This window comes from Symphalangus syndactylus, chromosome 19 (assembly GCF_028878055.3).
Source record: "Symphalangus syndactylus isolate Jambi chromosome 19, NHGRI_mSymSyn1-v2.1_pri, whole genome shotgun sequence".
Lineage (NCBI taxonomy): Eukaryota > Metazoa > Chordata > Mammalia > Primates > Hylobatidae > Symphalangus > Symphalangus syndactylus.
Genome location: NC_072434.2, coordinates 26,207,371 through 26,225,136, shown reverse-complemented (window position 1 = coordinate 26,225,136; position 17,766 = coordinate 26,207,371). Strand labels below are relative to the sequence as shown.

The 17,766-nt window shown below is 35.0% G+C and overlaps 1 protein-coding gene across 1 annotated transcript in view; it reads left to right on the top strand.

Moving 5' to 3' along the window:
- LOC129458233 (complement factor H) overlaps positions 1-17,766 on the top strand; it is a 209,050-nt gene that overhangs the window by 128,271 nt on the left and 63,013 nt on the right. Inside the window, 8 exon segments of the mRNA XM_063613713.1 lie at positions 2,036-2,233; positions 5,032-5,214; positions 6,797-6,973; positions 7,260-7,442; positions 10,215-10,412; positions 12,660-12,842; positions 14,737-14,913; positions 15,237-15,419. Of these exon segments, the coding sequence (XP_063469783.1) occupies positions 2,036-2,233; positions 5,032-5,214; positions 6,797-6,973; positions 7,260-7,442; positions 10,215-10,412; positions 12,660-12,842; positions 14,737-14,913; positions 15,237-15,419 (1,482 nt within the window).

Genomic DNA, 17,766 nt, shown 5'->3' with positions numbered 1-17,766 from the left:
TGATGAAATTTGCAAATTTCAAAGGTAAAGAGAAAATAATACAAATCTCCAAACAGTGGTCGGGGGGGAATCAACAGAATGTAACATAGAAGGAATGAAACTAAATGAGGCATTTTAAGCTCAACTTTGGAAGTTCAAAAAATGGGGGGCAAAATCTATCAACCATGAGAGATATGGATATAGGCCAAGAAACTACACAAAGACAAGTTATTGTTCCCAGGTCTTTGTTAAAGACATTTACAACATGCAAGGATTCAAAGTTATAATCGGCATAACTAATCTGTAGAAACCGCTTGAAAAATTTTTCTAGTCAAACAAAAAGAAATAGATTGATGAACGCAAGATGTGTTAAAGACAAAATATTCATCTGACACTTGTTAAATATGACAAGACAGATTTTATTTGACTATAGCAATAGGGGAAAGAAGTCTTGAGCTAAGCTTGAAAAACAGCACAGCTGAGGATTTATACCCTAAAATCAGAGTAATTAAAACGCTATTTATAAGCAATGAAACTGAATGAATATTTGAACTTCCACATTGGAAGTTTCAAAAATGTGGCAAAAAAAAATAGTGAAGATAAATATGGACTGTAGGCCAAGAATCTATACCTAGAGAAGTTACCCGCATATCTTTAAAATGAAGATACTTAAGAGATGCAAGAATTCAGGCCGGGCGCGGTGGCTCAAGCCTGTAATCCCAGCACTTTGGGAGGCCGAGGCGGGTGGATCACGAGGTCAGGAGATCGAGACCATCCTGGCTAACATGGTGAAACCCCGTCTCTACTAAAAAATACAAAAAAATTAGCCAGGCGTGCTGGCGGGCGCCTGTGGTCCCAGCTACTTGGGAGGCTGAGGCAGGAGAATGGCGTGAACCCAGGAGGTGGAGGTTGCGGTGAGCCGAGATCGCGCCACTGCACTCCAGCCTGGGGGACAGAGAAAGACCCCGTCTCAAAAAAAAAAAAAAAAAAAAAAAAAGAATTCAACATCTATAATCCACATAACAAGACTGTAGAAACTGCCTGAAAATCTTGCTAATGAAAAAATAAGAAAGAAAGACAATAAACCAGTGGACTAAAGAATAATGGAGATAATAAACAATATTGTGCGTGCGTGTGTGGTGCATATGTTGGAATTTTTTATAATGTGTAGTATAAGCTTTCTTGAACAATGATCATATTTCGTAGAAAAAATGAATACTCTTCTGGTATTACAAGTAGTAAATTATCTCTGAATCATCCCATGGAAATGGAAACATTTTTGGCAGTATCAAGTATAAGCCTTATAATAACATAGTGCTTAAACATATATGTCAAATATTCAATATACACAAATTCCTCAATAAACTGTAATTATAGTGTGCTAAAAATATTGTATATAAAACATTAAAAACATCTTATTTTCTAATCAAAATTAAAAATCAATAAAAATGCTTATTATACTCTTAGATATTTAGATATTAAGATATATTCCTAGTTCATTTTCCTGGTTAAATAAAGAATAGAAATCTTGTCTTAATAACTGGTTTGACACATGAATTAGCAATATTATTTTGTTGTGTGATGTGATCAATGAGAAATTCCTATGTTTCTCTGTAGTTTTTACATTCCTTCCAGTCAATTTTTTAAAATCTTCAAAAAACTACTATCTCCCACTATAGAGTTGGTCTGAGAAGAACAGGCAGGGCTCTGATTGCTGATGGGATGGAACAGAAAGAAAAAGAAGACAGATGAGCTGAATGGTAAAATAAGCACCTTCATCTCTCAACCAGGACACTCACTAATCAACCAGGGCTAGGATATGTGTACTCATGGAAGAGTACATTAAATAGGTCTGCACAGTTTTCTTCAATCTTCATTAGCGAACAGCTCTTCACATATCTAGGTCATTGGATTTCTGTAACTTTTCTTGCCCTAAAAGCTCTAATTCATTACACTAAGAAGAGAATATAATTTATTGATCAAAAATGTCATCTGTTACATGATTATCTGTTATAGAAAAACATTATTTATACTGTTTTGTGTTTTTTATTACAAGAAGTGAAACCTTGTGAGTTTCCAGAAATTCAACATGGAGGTCTATATTATGAGAGTATGCGTAGACCATACTTTCCAGTGGCTGCAGGACAATCTTATTCCTATTACTGTGACCGAAATTTTGTGACTCCTTCGGAAAGTTACTGGGATTACATTCATTGCACACAAGATGGGTGGTCGCCAACAGTCCCATGCCTCAGTAAGTAAACCTCTTTACCACAATATGTGCATAAAACTTGAAAAGAGTGAGACAACAGCAAATAAATGATTATATTGTCTTATATAACACAAATAGGACTAAAGGAAGAGTTGTTCAAGCAAAAAGACCAAAATGGATCTTTTCTGTTATGAGATCTTCATGAAAATTACATGAGAAATAAATGTGGCAACTTTATGAGAATACCTATATAATTTAAATATATTTTATCATAAAAAACTAAGGTTAAGTAACATTGAATACTGACTTTTTTGTACAAACATTTAGTAGTAGCTTTAGTTTTTCTTGAGTTATACATTATTTTCGGTATTGATGCAGTCTTATTTAAATGTTCTAAAAATTATTTTAATATACTATTTTGAACAAATTCATATCTCTAATTTACCTTTAAATCATTTTATGGTCCTTAGGACTATGTATTTTCAATTATTTGGAGAATGGATATAATAAAAAATATGGAAGAACATATTTACGACTGGTCTCCTCCTCCCAGATGCATTCGTGTCAGTTAAGTCCACTCATTTGAGATCCCAGTATGTCCGTAACGGACTAAGAGCTAGACATTTAACTGGAAAATTTTGTACATCAACTCTCAAGCTGAATTTATGTCTTTTCATTTTAAAACAGAAGCCTGTCTAGTTTCCAGTTCCAAATGTGTCTGAATACATTTAAAATTTCTGGATAATTAGTGGATTCTGTCACTTAACAGGGCCAAGTAGCAATAGAAATATAAGTTAGGGGCCAGGCACAGTGGCTCACTCCTGTAATCCCAGCACTATGGGAGACCGAGACGGGCAGATCACTTTAGGTGAGGAGTTCAAGACCAGCCTGGCCAACATGGTGGAACCCCGTCTCTACTAAAAATACAAAAATTAGCCGGGTGCAGTGGCACATGCCTGTAATCCCAGCTACCCAGGAGGTTGAGGCTGGAGAATGGCTTGAACCAGGGAGGCGGAGATTGCAGTGAGTTGAGATTAGACCATTGCACTCCAGACTCAGTGATAGAGCAAGACTCTATCTCAAGAAAAGAAAAAAAAACATATATATATGTATATGTATATGTATATGTATACACACACACACGTCATGAAGATCACAAAATACACTAAATACACATTAAAGTAACACTGCTTCAGTATTTATATCAAAGCGAATGCATTGATTTAAGTAGATTATAAAATCATAGCATTAATTAACAATGCTTGCCCAAAGGTCACTTGTACATCTCTCACAATTGTATGACATCTATTCTTATAGCTAATGCTCATGCTCTGTTACTTTAAATGAAGACTTACATTCAGTTATAGCTGACTTTCACTTTTTAGGTAAAGGGGTCTCTGAAAGTTTTTTTTTTTTTTTTTTTTTTTGAGGCAGAGTCTCGCTCTATCGCCCAGGCTGGAGTGCAGTGGTGCAATCTCGGCTCACTGGAAGCTCCGCCTCCCGGGTTCACGCCATTCTCCTGCCTCAGCCTCTCCGAGTAGCTGGGCCTACAGGCGCCCGCCACCACGCCCGGCTAAGTTTTTGTATTGTTTTAGTAGAGACAGGGTTTCACCGTGGTCTCGATCTCCTGACCTCGTGATCTGCACGCCTCGGTCTCCCAAAGTGCTGGGATTACAAGCGTGAGCCACCGCGTCCAGCCTGAAAGTTGTTTGTGTGTATTGTTTGCAATTTACAAAACATTCCATTATAGAAACTATATGATAATTAGGATACAATAGAGATAAAGGACAATGGGAATCTTCTTACACATTCATAGGAGCACTGCCCTCAACAACAGCCTAAGCCTCTGGAAGAGAAGTCCCTTTTTCTCCTGCCATAGGCACCAACTCTGTTATTAATTCACTTAACAAATACTGTTGTGTGTCAAGTGCCTTTATAGGTATTGAAAATAAAATTGTTTACAAGAGAAACTAAATACTGTAGTTTAGAGGCTGGAGGAGAGTAATCGAAAAGTCGGCAAGAATAGATCAGAAAACTCATGATTATGACAAATGCTTTATTATAAATATGTATCATCTTTAACATGATTAATTTTCCTTTCAGACAGTAAAATTGGTCCATTTACATTTTTTCTAATTACTAACCAAAAAAGAACATACACATTACTAATAATTTAGAACATATACATTACTAAAATAATTACTACCTTATACATATACCCATGAGTAATGTATAGAACATATACATTGATAATATATAAAGAACATATACATTACTAATATATTAGAACTTATTTTTGCTATCTTGTGTGTTTCTTCCTGCTTACATTTCCACATTTCTCTCAAACACCATGGCTATATGGGTTTAAGCATCCACTTAAGATGACAACTATTTTAAATTCCTGGAGACAAAAGATTTACAAATTTATTTCCTTGCCCGTGGTAGCAGTGTGTACTGTATCTTTGCCTGGGAAATGGCATTTGACTAACTGAGGTCTAAGACCTCTTAATAGCACCAAAAAGATTCAGGTTATTGCAAAGTAGCCAGAAACTCTTCCAAAAAATTATAGGGACTGGAGAGTCTGCTAGATCTGCATTCTTCAAGGCCTGCCAGAGCTCTGTTGACAGTCTCAAGAATTCTTTGCTTTTATTCTGCCCTTCCCTGTGTTTTCACTATTTTCTTTCAAAATTCATGGATGTCTAGGAAACTTCCAGTTTTGCTGTTTCAATTCATTAATAAATGTTTCATTGTTTTACCATATTGCCATTTTTTACTTGTTCCCTTCTATAAAAGAAGTATTCAACAAATATTTACTTTTTTCTCTACTTTTTCTATTTTAGGAACATGCTCACAATCAGACGTAGAAATTGAAAATGGATTCATTTCTGAATCTTCCTCAATTTATATTTTAAATAAAGAAATACAATATAATTGTAAACCAGGATATGCAACAGCAGATGGAAATTCTTCAGGATCAATTACATGTTTGCAAAATGGGTGGTCAACACAACCAATTTGCATTAGTAAGTTATTTGCATATTCCCACTCAGTTTCTGTCAACTTCTTTCCTCTCTTTGAGATGATAGTGTTTTACAGAAAAATATAGAAAACACTTTTAGGAGTAAAGAGATATAAATACTTCTAACACCATTTAACATTCTGTGCCAAACTAAGTCTTTTTTGCCTTTTTAGAGTAATGGCTGCTTGGGAAGATGATCATTCCGTCTCTCTCAATTCAATTTGCCTTTACGTAAAAGCAATCCCATCAGGTACAGACTAGTTAGGGAGTTGCATGGGTATATCAGCACAATGCATTAGTTGTCAATAAAAACTTTGTTCTTTTCCCTTTCTTTGTATTTCAAAATTATCAACTGCTTGCATTGTATTCCTTGCTCACACTCAGAAAAGATGAACATGTCGGGGAAGGGATGAGTGCTTAATTCTGAGTTTCTGCTAGCATCAGGAGAATGAGACCTTAATAATTTGTATCAATGATGCAACTGAGGAGAACCAACTCAAAAAATGATTTCCAGCTTATTGTCTAGTACAGAGAAAACAAGTAAAGCAAAAGAGTAAGTGGGTGGGCTGGATGTTTACAAACCTCATACTTGGCAATGGGTTCCTTACAACTAAAGTTCTCTAAAACATTCCCAACTTGTAATTACTTACTAATAAAGAGATTGCATAATGAACAATGGAAATCTTGCAGTGGCAAAAGTTGATCTTTTTTGTCTTTCCTCTTTAGACATTCACGAAGATTTGTAAAGATAAATTGTTTAATGTATTTTTAACACACATATTGATATATAATTTACATACTGCAGAACCCACTTCATTTTCAAGGGTACAATCCAACTATTTTTAGCCATGAGATGAAATGGAAAGGACTACTGATATGTAATAGAACATGGATGAATCTCAAAAATATTAATCTAAGTGAGAAAAGAGGATACACTTAGAAAGTGATTATCTCAAAGTTACTCCGAGATTTGGGAGCTATAAAATATCAACTCCTACATTTCTAGAATACTGTTTTCAATTACTATGCTTATCATGGGCTCTGCAAAAGACAAAGCTGTATACTTTAATCAGATTTGACCAGTTTTGATAAATGATCTAATATAAGATTTGTAAAATAAAAGAGGATGCTTTAAAATTTTTATAGAATGTATATCAAATGAATATAATTTTAATCCAACATATACACCCTTACTGTCAGTAAATTGAGTACATAAATATGTACATTAACTTTTAAATTCACAAAATTTTATCATCTTTAAAATAATACATTATAGTAATAAAGGTAGAATATAATAACAGCCAGTGAGGTGTTCACAAATAAAAATAGATCTGACTAAATAGTCTTAATATGTTTTTCGTAGGGTTTGTATGATGAGAAGGATCATTATAGGGAAATATATTTTTCTTTTGTAATTAACTGTTACAGCACAAAAAAACACTGATTGTCAGACTATTTTTAATAGTACTCAATTTATTAATTAGCACGCACTGATTGGTAAATTTTATTCCTACAATGGGACTTTCTTAGTTGAGTTGTACATCATATGGCATAGAAAAGCAATCCTCCATTTCATTTTGTTTCAGAACTTTGTGATATGCCTGTTTTTGAGAATTCCAGAGCCAAGAGTAATGGCATGTGGTTTAAGCTCCATGACACATTGGACTATGAATGCTATGATGGATATGAAAGCAGTTATGGAAACGCCACAGGTTCCATAGTGTGTGGTGAAGATGGCTGGTCCCATTTGCCAACATGCTATAGTAAGTATTTTATTCAAGTATTTCTTTCTACTATAATTAATTAAATAAATAAACATACATATGTAAATGTACACATATATATGTGTATGTGTACATATATGTACATACACATGTAGTCCTCATTTGAGTGTGAATTACCTTGAAACTTAAAAAAAACAAGGTTGAAAATTCAAATGTCTTACTAAGAAATCAAATAAGATACATTTAAGAGTATATAAAAAGCTTTATTCAGAAAGTTTCCAATAAAACTGTTGATTTTTCCCCAATAATAAAGTATTTTTTTCAGATTCTTCAGAAAAGTGTGGGCTTCCTCCACCTATTAGCAATGGAGATACCACGACCTTCCCGCAAAAAGTGTATCTGCCATGGTCAAGAGTCGAGTACCAATGCCAGTCCTCCTATGAACTTCAGGGTTCTAAATATGTCACATGTAGTAATGGAGAGTGGACAGAACCACCAAGATGCATATGTAAGTTCTTAATATTCTGGATCTGAGAAAATTAGAGTAATAAGTTTGATCCTTGTTTATTTATACTAAAATTTTTATGGGTTATTACTCTAGAACTGTGTTCACAAACAGCTCTTCTGCTGAATGTTTGCCTTTCAGATCTTAATATATAAGTGTATAAGCTTGGAAAATTTCATGTAAACAATGACAAAGTTTCCTTTTTAAAACAGGAATGTTCAGAGACCTCAATTTGTTAATGGACACAATGAGTCTTCAAGAATGATATCCATTTATTGCACACATATGAAATATAGCATCTCACCTTAACATCAATAACCATTTTCACATTATTAATACTTAGGTAAATTGTTTTCAAAGAGTTTTGAAAACACTGTTTTAAAAACCATGGAAGTGGAACCAACCCAAATGTCCAGGCCCAAATGATAGACTAGATAAAGAAAATGTGGCACATGTACACCATGGAATACTATGCAGCCATAAAAATGGATGCCTTCATGTCCATGTCAAAAGTGACATGGAGGAAGCTGGAAACCATCCTTCTCAGCAAACTATCACAAGAACAGAAAATCTAGCACCACATGTTCTCACTCATATGTGGGAACTGAACAAGGAGAACAGGTGAACTCAGGGAGGGGAACATCACACACCAGGGTCTGTCACAGGATGGGGAGCTAGGGGAGGGATAGCATTAAGAGAAATACCTAATGTAGGTGATGGGTTGACGGGTGCAGCAAATGACCATGGTACAGGTATTCCTATGTAAAATAACTGCACGTTCTGCACATGTACCCCGAACTTAAAGTATAATAAAAACCATGCACTGTTAACTAAAATCCTACTTGAAAAGCTGAAATGCTTCCTGATAGAGCACATAGCTGGTTAACACTGAGTTCTTTCTCTGGTTATTGTTTTTTCTTACACTTTACCAGTATTTCTAGTAAGAAAGAAATTAACAGAAAGTTCAGCCATTTCCAAATCCCAGTGCTTTCTGTTTTTACCTTCATCTCCTCTCCCCTTGTCCCAGAATGAAAATGAATACACTAAAAACCCCTCAAATCTGTAATATAGGTATACTCTTAGAATTTTGTCCCACAAATCCTATGAACTTGAAGCAACACAATTCAAAAGATACGAGCCAAAATAATTATGGCAACAAAAAGAAAACCTAAAAGAATGTTTGCCACAAATTTCTACTAGCCTATGAGGTAGAGAACTGAGATACCCATCAGGCCTTGCATATCAGATAACTTATTCCTGTCACAGCTCTTAAACTGTAAACTCTTGAGTTTTTCAAATGCTCAAGTTCCTAAGTACAGGATGATACAAGCAGTTCTTTTCTGTGATATGACTAATTTCTTTTATTTTGATGCTATGCTACCTTTTACCTTTTATATTGACTGATGATGCTGATATTTTGGCTGATCGTATGATGGGCTAAACCTTAATTATTATCCCTATTTGTGTATCCACTTCTGTAGATGATCATGTGTAAGTCTAGGCTCCAAACCATGCACGTGGCAAGACTGCAGAGAAAATTAGTATCCTCAAATCAAAATAGTTTACCAGCATCTTCAAACTTGATTTCATAGGAAAAATTAAGTGTTAGGTTTCAGAGATAAATTCTGAGTCTTAAATTAGATTGACAGCAGAGATGGACACTCCTAAGATGGGTTTCACAGCAAAAGCATTACTTCTTCTCATAATCAAGAACAGGAAAGGATTATAATTATCTGAGGACATAAGATCAGTTCCATGATACAAGCAAGACTTTCAGTCTTAAAATCTAAAGAAGCAAAGAGCATTCAAGCAGGGAATTCTAGGGAAAAAGGCAACCTTATGAAAAATATTACATATACATATGGCATATTAAAGTAATAAGGAAAACGTTCCAGAACAGCAGGAAACTTTAGAAACTTTTGAAAAATATGTTTGGAGAAGTATGTAGTGCTCAAATAATATTTATTTTTGAATTGGAAACAGCCCCTGAATGTATTGAAGAGATCTTCAAAATTTTTGGATTTCAAAAGTGATATGTACTACGTTAAGAAATTTATTTAAGTAAGTGCCTGAAAAATGGATTAAAATATGATTTGGGGAAATGTCTAAAGAAATACTAATGTTAATAAGGGCTAGACTTGAGTGCAGAATACTTGCATCAAAAGGAGGGAAGAAGAGGGAATTATATCATCAAAAATGAAAAGCTTACCATGGAAGAATTGGGCTTAATACCTAGGGTATGGGTTGATGGGTGGAACAAACCACCATGACACACATTTACCTACGTAACAAACCTTCATATCCTACACATGTAACCAGGGAACTTAAAAAATAATTGTAAAATTTAAAAAAAATCTAAAAGAAAACCAGCCAGGCGCGGTGGCTCACACCTGCAATCCCAGCCCTTTCGGAAGCCGAAGCAGGTGGATCACCTTAGGTCGGGAGTTCGAGACCAGCCTGACCAAATGGTAAAACTCTGTGTCTACTAAAATTACAAAAATTAGACGGTCATGGTGGTGGGCCCATAATGCCAGCTACTTGGGAGACTGAGACAGGAGAATCACTTGAATGTGGGAGACGGAGGTCGCAGTGAGCCGACATCACCCCACTGCACTCCAGCCTGGGAGACAGAGCGAAATTCCGTCCCATAAAATAAAAAGAAAGAAAAAAAAAAAAACCATTATGTGGAAGGTAACATAATCAAAACAGTCATCTCTTATATCGTTGTCTGTTACAGTGAAACATTATTTATACTATTTTTGTTTTTGTTACAAGTAATGAAACCTTGTGAGTTTCCAGAAATTCAACATGGAGGTCTATATTATGAGAGTAGGCGTAGACGATACTTTCCAGTGGCTGCAGGACAATCTTATTCCTATTACTGTGACCGAAATTATGTGACTCCTTCGGGAAGTTACTGGGATTACATTCATTGCACACAAGATGGGTGGTCGCCAACAGTCCCATGCCTCAGTAAGTAAACCTCTTTACAACAATATGTGCGTAAAACTTGCAAAGAATGGAGAGAGAAGAGCAAATAAATGATTACATTGTCTTATATGACAGAAGTGGCACCAAGGGAAGAGTTGTTCATGCAAAAAAACCAAACTGGATCTTTTCTGTTATGAGATCTTCATGAAAATCACATGAGAAATAAATATAGGAACTTTATGAGAATATCTATGTAATTTAAACATATTTTAGCATAAAAACTAAAGATAAGTAACATTGAATACTGACTTTTTTGTACAAACCTTTAGTAGTAGCTTTAGTTTTCCTTCAGTGATACATTATTTTTGAGTATTGACGCAGTTTTACTTAAATATTCTAATAATTATTCTAATATACTATTTTGATCAAATTCATGTTTCTAATTTACTTTTTAATCATTTTATGGTCTTTAAGACAATCTATTCTCAGTTATTTGGAGAATGGATATAACACAAAATATGAAGGAACATATTTACAGGGTCAATCTGTAAAAGCTGAGGATATCCTGGCTACCGTCTCCCAAATGTGCAGACCACAGTTCCGTGTACAGAGGATGAACGGTCTCCTCCTCCCAGATGCATTCGTGGCAGTTAGTCCACTCGTTTGAGACCCCAGTATGTCCTTAACTGTCTAAGATCTAGACCTTTAACTGGAAAATTTTGTGTATCAACTCTCAAGCTGAGTAGATGTCTTTTTTACTTTTAAATAGAAGCCTAGCTAATTTTCAGTTCCAAACGTGTCTGAATACATTTATAATTTCTGGATAATGAGTGGATTCTGTCACTTAATAGTCAAGTAACAATAGAAATATAAGTCATGAATAGCAAAACATAAATAGACTACAGGTTAAAAAGTAACACTGCTTCAGTATTTATATTGAAATCATGCTAAATGTATTGATTTAAGTAGATTATAAAATTATAGCATTAATTAAAAAATAAATATAATGCTTGCCCAAAGGTCACTGCTACATCTCTCACAATTATATCTATTTTTATAGTTAATGTTCTGTTGCTTTAAATTAAGGCTCATCTTCAGTTATAGCTGACTTTCACTTTTTTAGGTAAAGGGGTCTCTGAAAGTTGTTTGTGTGTATTGCTTGCAATTTACCAAACATTCCATTATAGAAACCATATGAATATTATGATATAACTGAGATGAAAGACAATGGGAATCTTCTTACCCCTTTGTAGGAGCAACTGTCCTCAACAAGAGGCCTAAGTCTCTGAAAGAAAAGTCCCTTTTTCTCCTACCATAGGCACCCACTCTGTCACTAATCCACCTAATAAATATTGTTGTGGGTCAAACACTTTATAGGTATTGAAAATAAAATTGTTTACAAGAGAAAGTGAACACTGTAGTTTAGAGGCTGGAGGAGATTAATAGGAAAGTACACAAGAATAGATCAGAAAACTCATGATTATGACAAATGCTGTATTATACATATCTATCATCTTTAACATGACTTCTTTTCCTTTCAGATAGTAAATTGGACCATTTACATTTGTTTTCTAATTACTAATTAGAAAAGAACATATACATTACTAACATCTTAGAACATATACATTAGTAAAATAAATACTACCTTATGCATATACCCATTAGTAATGTATAGAACACATACATTACTAATATATAAAGAACGTACACATTACTAATAGATTGGAACTTATTTTTGCTATCTTCTTTGCTTTTTTTTTCTGCTTACGTTTCCCCATTCCTATCAAGCACCATGTCCATATGGGTTTAAGCACCCACTTAAGATGACAACTATTTAAAATTTCTGGAGATAAAGGATTTACAAAATTACTCCTTGCCTGTGGTAGCAGTGTGTGCCGTATCTTTGCTTGGGAAATGGCATTTGACTTAATGAGGTTTAAGACCCCTTAATAGTGCCAAAAATACCCAGGTTTTTGGAAAGTAGCCAGAAAATCTTCCAAAATACCATTAGGGACTTGAGAGTCTGCTAGATCTGCATTCCTCAAGGCCTGACAGAGCTCTGTTGACAGTCTCAAGGATTCTTTGCTTTTATTCTGCCCTTGCCTGTGTTTTCAACATTTTCTTTAGAAATTTCTGGTTTCTTTTAAGAACACGGATGTCTAGGAAACTTCCAGTTTTGCTGTTTTCAATTCATTAACAAATGTTTCATTGTTTGACCATATTGCCATGTTTTTACCTGTTCCAAGTATTCAACAAATGTTTATTTTTTCTCTACTTTTTCTATTTTAGGAACATGCTCAAAATCAGATATAGAAATTGAAAATGGATTTATTTCTGAATCTTCCTCTATTTATATTTTAAATAAGGAAACACAATATAATTGTAAACCAGGATATGCAACAGCAGATGGAAATTCTTCAGGATCAATTACATGTTTGCAAAATGGATGGTCAACACAACCAATTTGCATTAGTAAGTGATTTAGATATTCCCACTCAGTTACTGTCAACTTTGTTCCTCCCTCTAAGATGACAGTGTTTTACTTAAAAATATGGAAAACACTTTTAGGAGTAAAGAGATATAAATACTTCTAACACCATTTAACATTCTGTGCCAAACTAAGTCTTTTTTGCCTTTTTAGAGTAATGGCTACTTGGGAAGATGATCATTCCATCTCTCTCAATTCAATTTCCCTTTACGTAAAAGCAATCCCATCAGGTACAGACTAGTTAGGGAGCTGCATGGGTATATCAGCACAATGCATTAGTTGTCAATAAAAACTTTGTTCTTTTCCCTTGCTTTGTATTTCAAAATTATCAACTGCTTGTATTGTATTCCTTGCTCACACTCAGAAAAGATGAACATGTCGGGGAAGGGATGAGTGCTTAATTCTGAGTTTCTGCTAGCATCAGGAGAATGAGACCTTAATAATTTGTATCAGTGATGCAACTGAGGACAACCAACTCAAAAGATTATTTCCAGCTTATTGTCTAGTACAGAGAAAACAAGTAAAGCAAAAGAGTAAGTGGGTGGGCTGAATGTTTACAAACCTCATACTTGGCAATGGGTTCCTTACAACTAAAGTTCTCTAAAACATTCCCAACTTGTAACTACTTATTAATAAAGAGATTGCATAATGAACAATGGAAATCTTGCAGTGGCAAAAGTTGATCTTTTTTGTCTTTCCTCTTTAGACATTCACAAAGATTTGTAAAGATAAATTGTTTAATGTATTTTTAACACACATATTGACATAATTTAAATACTGCAAAATCCACTTCATTTACAAGGGTACAATTCAACTATTTTTAGCCATGAGATGAAATGGAAGGAGCTATTGATACGTAATAGAACATGGATGAATCTCAAAATATTAAGCTAAGTGAGAAAAAAGAAAAGGATACTCTTAGAAAGTGATTATCTCAAAGTTACTCTGGGATTTGGGAGCTATAAAATATCAATTCCCGCATTTCTAGAATACTGTTTTCAATTACTATGCTTATCATGGGCTCTGTGTAAAGAAAAGCTGTATATTTCAACCTAACTGGATTCAGCTTTGATAAATGATCTACTAAAAGACTTGTAAAATAAAAGATAAGATGCTTTATATATTTTTATAGAACCTATTATCCAATGGATATAATTTTAATCCAACATATACACCCTTACTGTCAGTAAATTGGGTACTTAAAGATGTACATTAACTTTTAAATTCACAAAATTTTATCTTCTTTAAAATAATACATTATAGTGATAAATGTAGACTGTAATAACAGTCAATGAGGTGTTTGCAAATAAAAATAGGTCTAACTAAATATTCTTAATAGGTTTTTAATAGGATTTTAATGATGAGAAGGATATATATAGGGAAATATATTTGTCTCTTGTAATTAACTGTTACAGCACAAAAAAAACACTAATTGTCAGACTATTCTTTTTTTTTTTTTTTGAGATGCAGTCTGGTTCAGGTGCCCAGGCTAGAGTGCAATGGCGCGACCTCGGCTCACTGCAAGCTCCGCCTCCTGGGTTCACGCCATTCTCCGGCCTCAGTCTCCCGTGTAGCTGGGACTACAGGTGCCCGCCACCACGCCAGGCTAATTTTTTTTGTATTTTTAGTAGAGACGAGGTTTCACCGTGTTAACCAGGATGGTCTCGATCTCCTGACTTTGTGATCCACCTGCCTCGACCTCCCAAAGTGCTGATATTACAGGCATGAGCCACCGCGCCCGGCCCAGACTATTTTTAATAGTACACAATGTATTAGCATACACTGATTGGTAAATTTTATTCCTATAATGAAACTTTCTTAGTTGAGTTGTACATCATATGGCATAGAAAAGCAATCCTCCATTTTATTTTGTTTCAGAACTTTGTGATATGCCTGTTTTTGAGAATTCCAGAGCCAAGAGTAATGGCGTGTGGTTTAAGCTCCATGACACATTGGACTATGAGTGCTATGATGGATATGAAAGCAGTTATGGAAACACCACAGGTTCCATAGTGTGTGGTGAAGATGGCTGGTCCCATTTGCCAACGTGCTATAGTAAGTATTTTATTCAAGTATTTCTTTCTACTAGAATTAATTAAATAAACAAATAGAAACATACATATGTATATGTACACATATGTGTATGTGTACTTATATATACACATGTATGTGTATGTGTACATATATATAGATATACATGTAGTCCTCATTTGAGTGTGAATTACCTTGAAACGTAAAAAAAAACAAGGTTGTAAATACAAATGTCTTCCTAAGAAATCAAATAAGATACAGTTAAGAGTATATAAAAAGCTTTATTCAGAAAGTTTCCAATAAAACTGTTGATATTTCTCCAATAATAAAGTTTTTTTTTTTTTCAGATTCTTCAGAAAAGTGTGGGCCTCCTCCACCTATTAGCAATGGAGATACCACGACCTTCCCGCAAAAAGTGTATCTGCCACGGTCAAGAGTTGAGTACCAATGCCAGTCCTACTATGAACTTCAGGGTTCGAAATATGTCACATGTAGTAATGGAGAGTGGACAGAACCACCAAGATGCATATGTAAGTTCTTAATATTCTGGGTCTGAGAAAATTGGAGTAATAACTTTGATCTTTGCTTATTCATACTAAAATTTTTGTGGGTCATTACCCTAGAACTGTGTTCACAAACAGCTCTTCTGCTGAATGTTTTCCTTTCAGAACTTAATATATAAGCGTATAAGCTTGGAAAATTTCTTGTAAACAATGACAAAGTTTCTTTTTTAAAACAAGAATGTTCAGAGACCTCAAATTGTTAATGGACACAATGAGTCTTCAAGAATGGCATCCATTTATTGCACACATGTGAAATATGGCATCTCAGCTTAAGACCAGTAATCATTTTCATATTATTAACACTTAGGTAAATAGTTTTCAAAGAGTTTTGAAAACACTTTGTTCTGTTTAGAAAACAATGAACTTGGAACCAACCCAAATGTCCATCAGTGATAGACTAGGTAAAGAAAATGTGGCACATATACACAATGGAATACTATGCAGCCATAAAAATGAATGAGTTCATGTCTTTTGCTGGGATACGGAGGAAGCTGGAAACCATCCTTCTCAGCAAACTATTACAAGAACAGAAAACCTAACACCACATGTTCTCACTCATAAATGGGAGCTGAATAAGGAAAACAGCTGGACTCAAGGAGGTGAACATCACACAACAGGGCCTGTCACAGAGTGGGGAGCTAGGGGAGGGATAGCATTAGGAGAAATACCTAATGTAGGTGATGGGTTGATGGGTGCAGCAAACCACCATGGCACATGTATACCTATTTAAAAAAACTGTACGTTTTTCCCATGTACCCCAGAACTTAAAGTATAATAAAACCCATGAATGATTAACCAAAATCCTTCTTGAAAACCTGAAATGCTTCCTGATAGAGCACATAGTTAACACTGAGAAGTTCTTTCTCTGATTATTGTTCTGTCTTATGTTTTACCGGTATTTCTAGCAAGAAAGACAGAAATTAGTGGAAAGTTCAGCCATTTCCAAAACCCAGTGTGTTCTGTTTTTACCTTCATCTACTCTCCCCTCATCCCAGAATCAAAATGAATACACTAAAAAACCCTCAAGTCAGTAATATAGGTATACTTCCAGAATCTGTTCTCCAAGTCCTATGAACTGGAAGCAACACAATTCAAAAAATATGAGCCAAAACAATTATGGCAACAACAAGAAAACCTAAAAGAAAGTTTGCCACAAGTTTCTACTAGCCTATGAGGTAGGGCCCTGGGATACCCATCAGGTCTTGCATGTCAGATAAGCTATTCCTATCACAGCTCTTAAACTGTAAACTCATGAGTTTTTCAAGTGCTCAAGTTCCCAAGTATAGGATGATACAAGCAATTCTCTTCTGTGATGTGACTCACTTCCTTTATTATGATGCTACGCTACCTTTTACCTTTCATATTGACTGATGATGCTGATATCTTGGCTGATCCTACGATGGGCTAAACCTTAATTATCGTCCCCTATTTATGTGTTCACTTCTGTATCTACTTTAGAAAGTGTTAGAAAATATGTTTGGAGGAGTATTTAGTGCTCAAATAATATTTATTTTTGAATTGTAAATAGTCCCTGAATGTATCGAAGAGCTCTTAAAAATTCTTGGATTTCAGAAGTGTTATGTACTATGTTAAGAAATGTATTTATGTAAGTGCTTGAAAGATGGATTAAAGTACGACTTGGGGAAGTTTCTAAAGAAATACTAATGTTAATAAGGGCTAGACTTGAGTGAGGAATACTTGCGTCAAAAGGAGAGAAGAGGAGTGAATGATATCATCAAAAATGAAAAGATTACCGTGCAAGAATTGGGCTCAGTGCCTAAGGTATGGGTTGATAGGTGGAGCAAACCACCATGGCACACATTTACCTACGTAACAAACCATCACATCCTACACATGTATCCTGGAACTTAAAAAGTAACTATAAAAATTTAAAAAATATCAAAAAGAAAACCAGCCAGGCGTGGTGGCTCATGCCTGTAATCCCAGCACTTTGGGAAGCCAAAGCGGGTGGATCACCTGAGATCAGGAGTTCGAGACCTGCCTGACCAATATGGTAAACCCTGTGTCTACTAAAATTACAAAAATTAGACAAGTGTGCTGGTGTGTGCCCATAGTACCAGCTACTCGGGAGGCAGAGGCAGGAGAATCACTTGAACTGGGAGATGGAGGTTGCAGTGAGCCGAGATCACGCCACTGCACTCCAGCCTGGGAGACAGAGCGAAATTCCGTCCCATAAAATAAAAAGAAAGAAAGATAAAAAAAAACCATTATGTGGAAGGTAACATAATCAAAACAGTCATCTCTTATATCATTGTCTGTTACAGTGAAACATTATTTATACTATTTTTGTTTT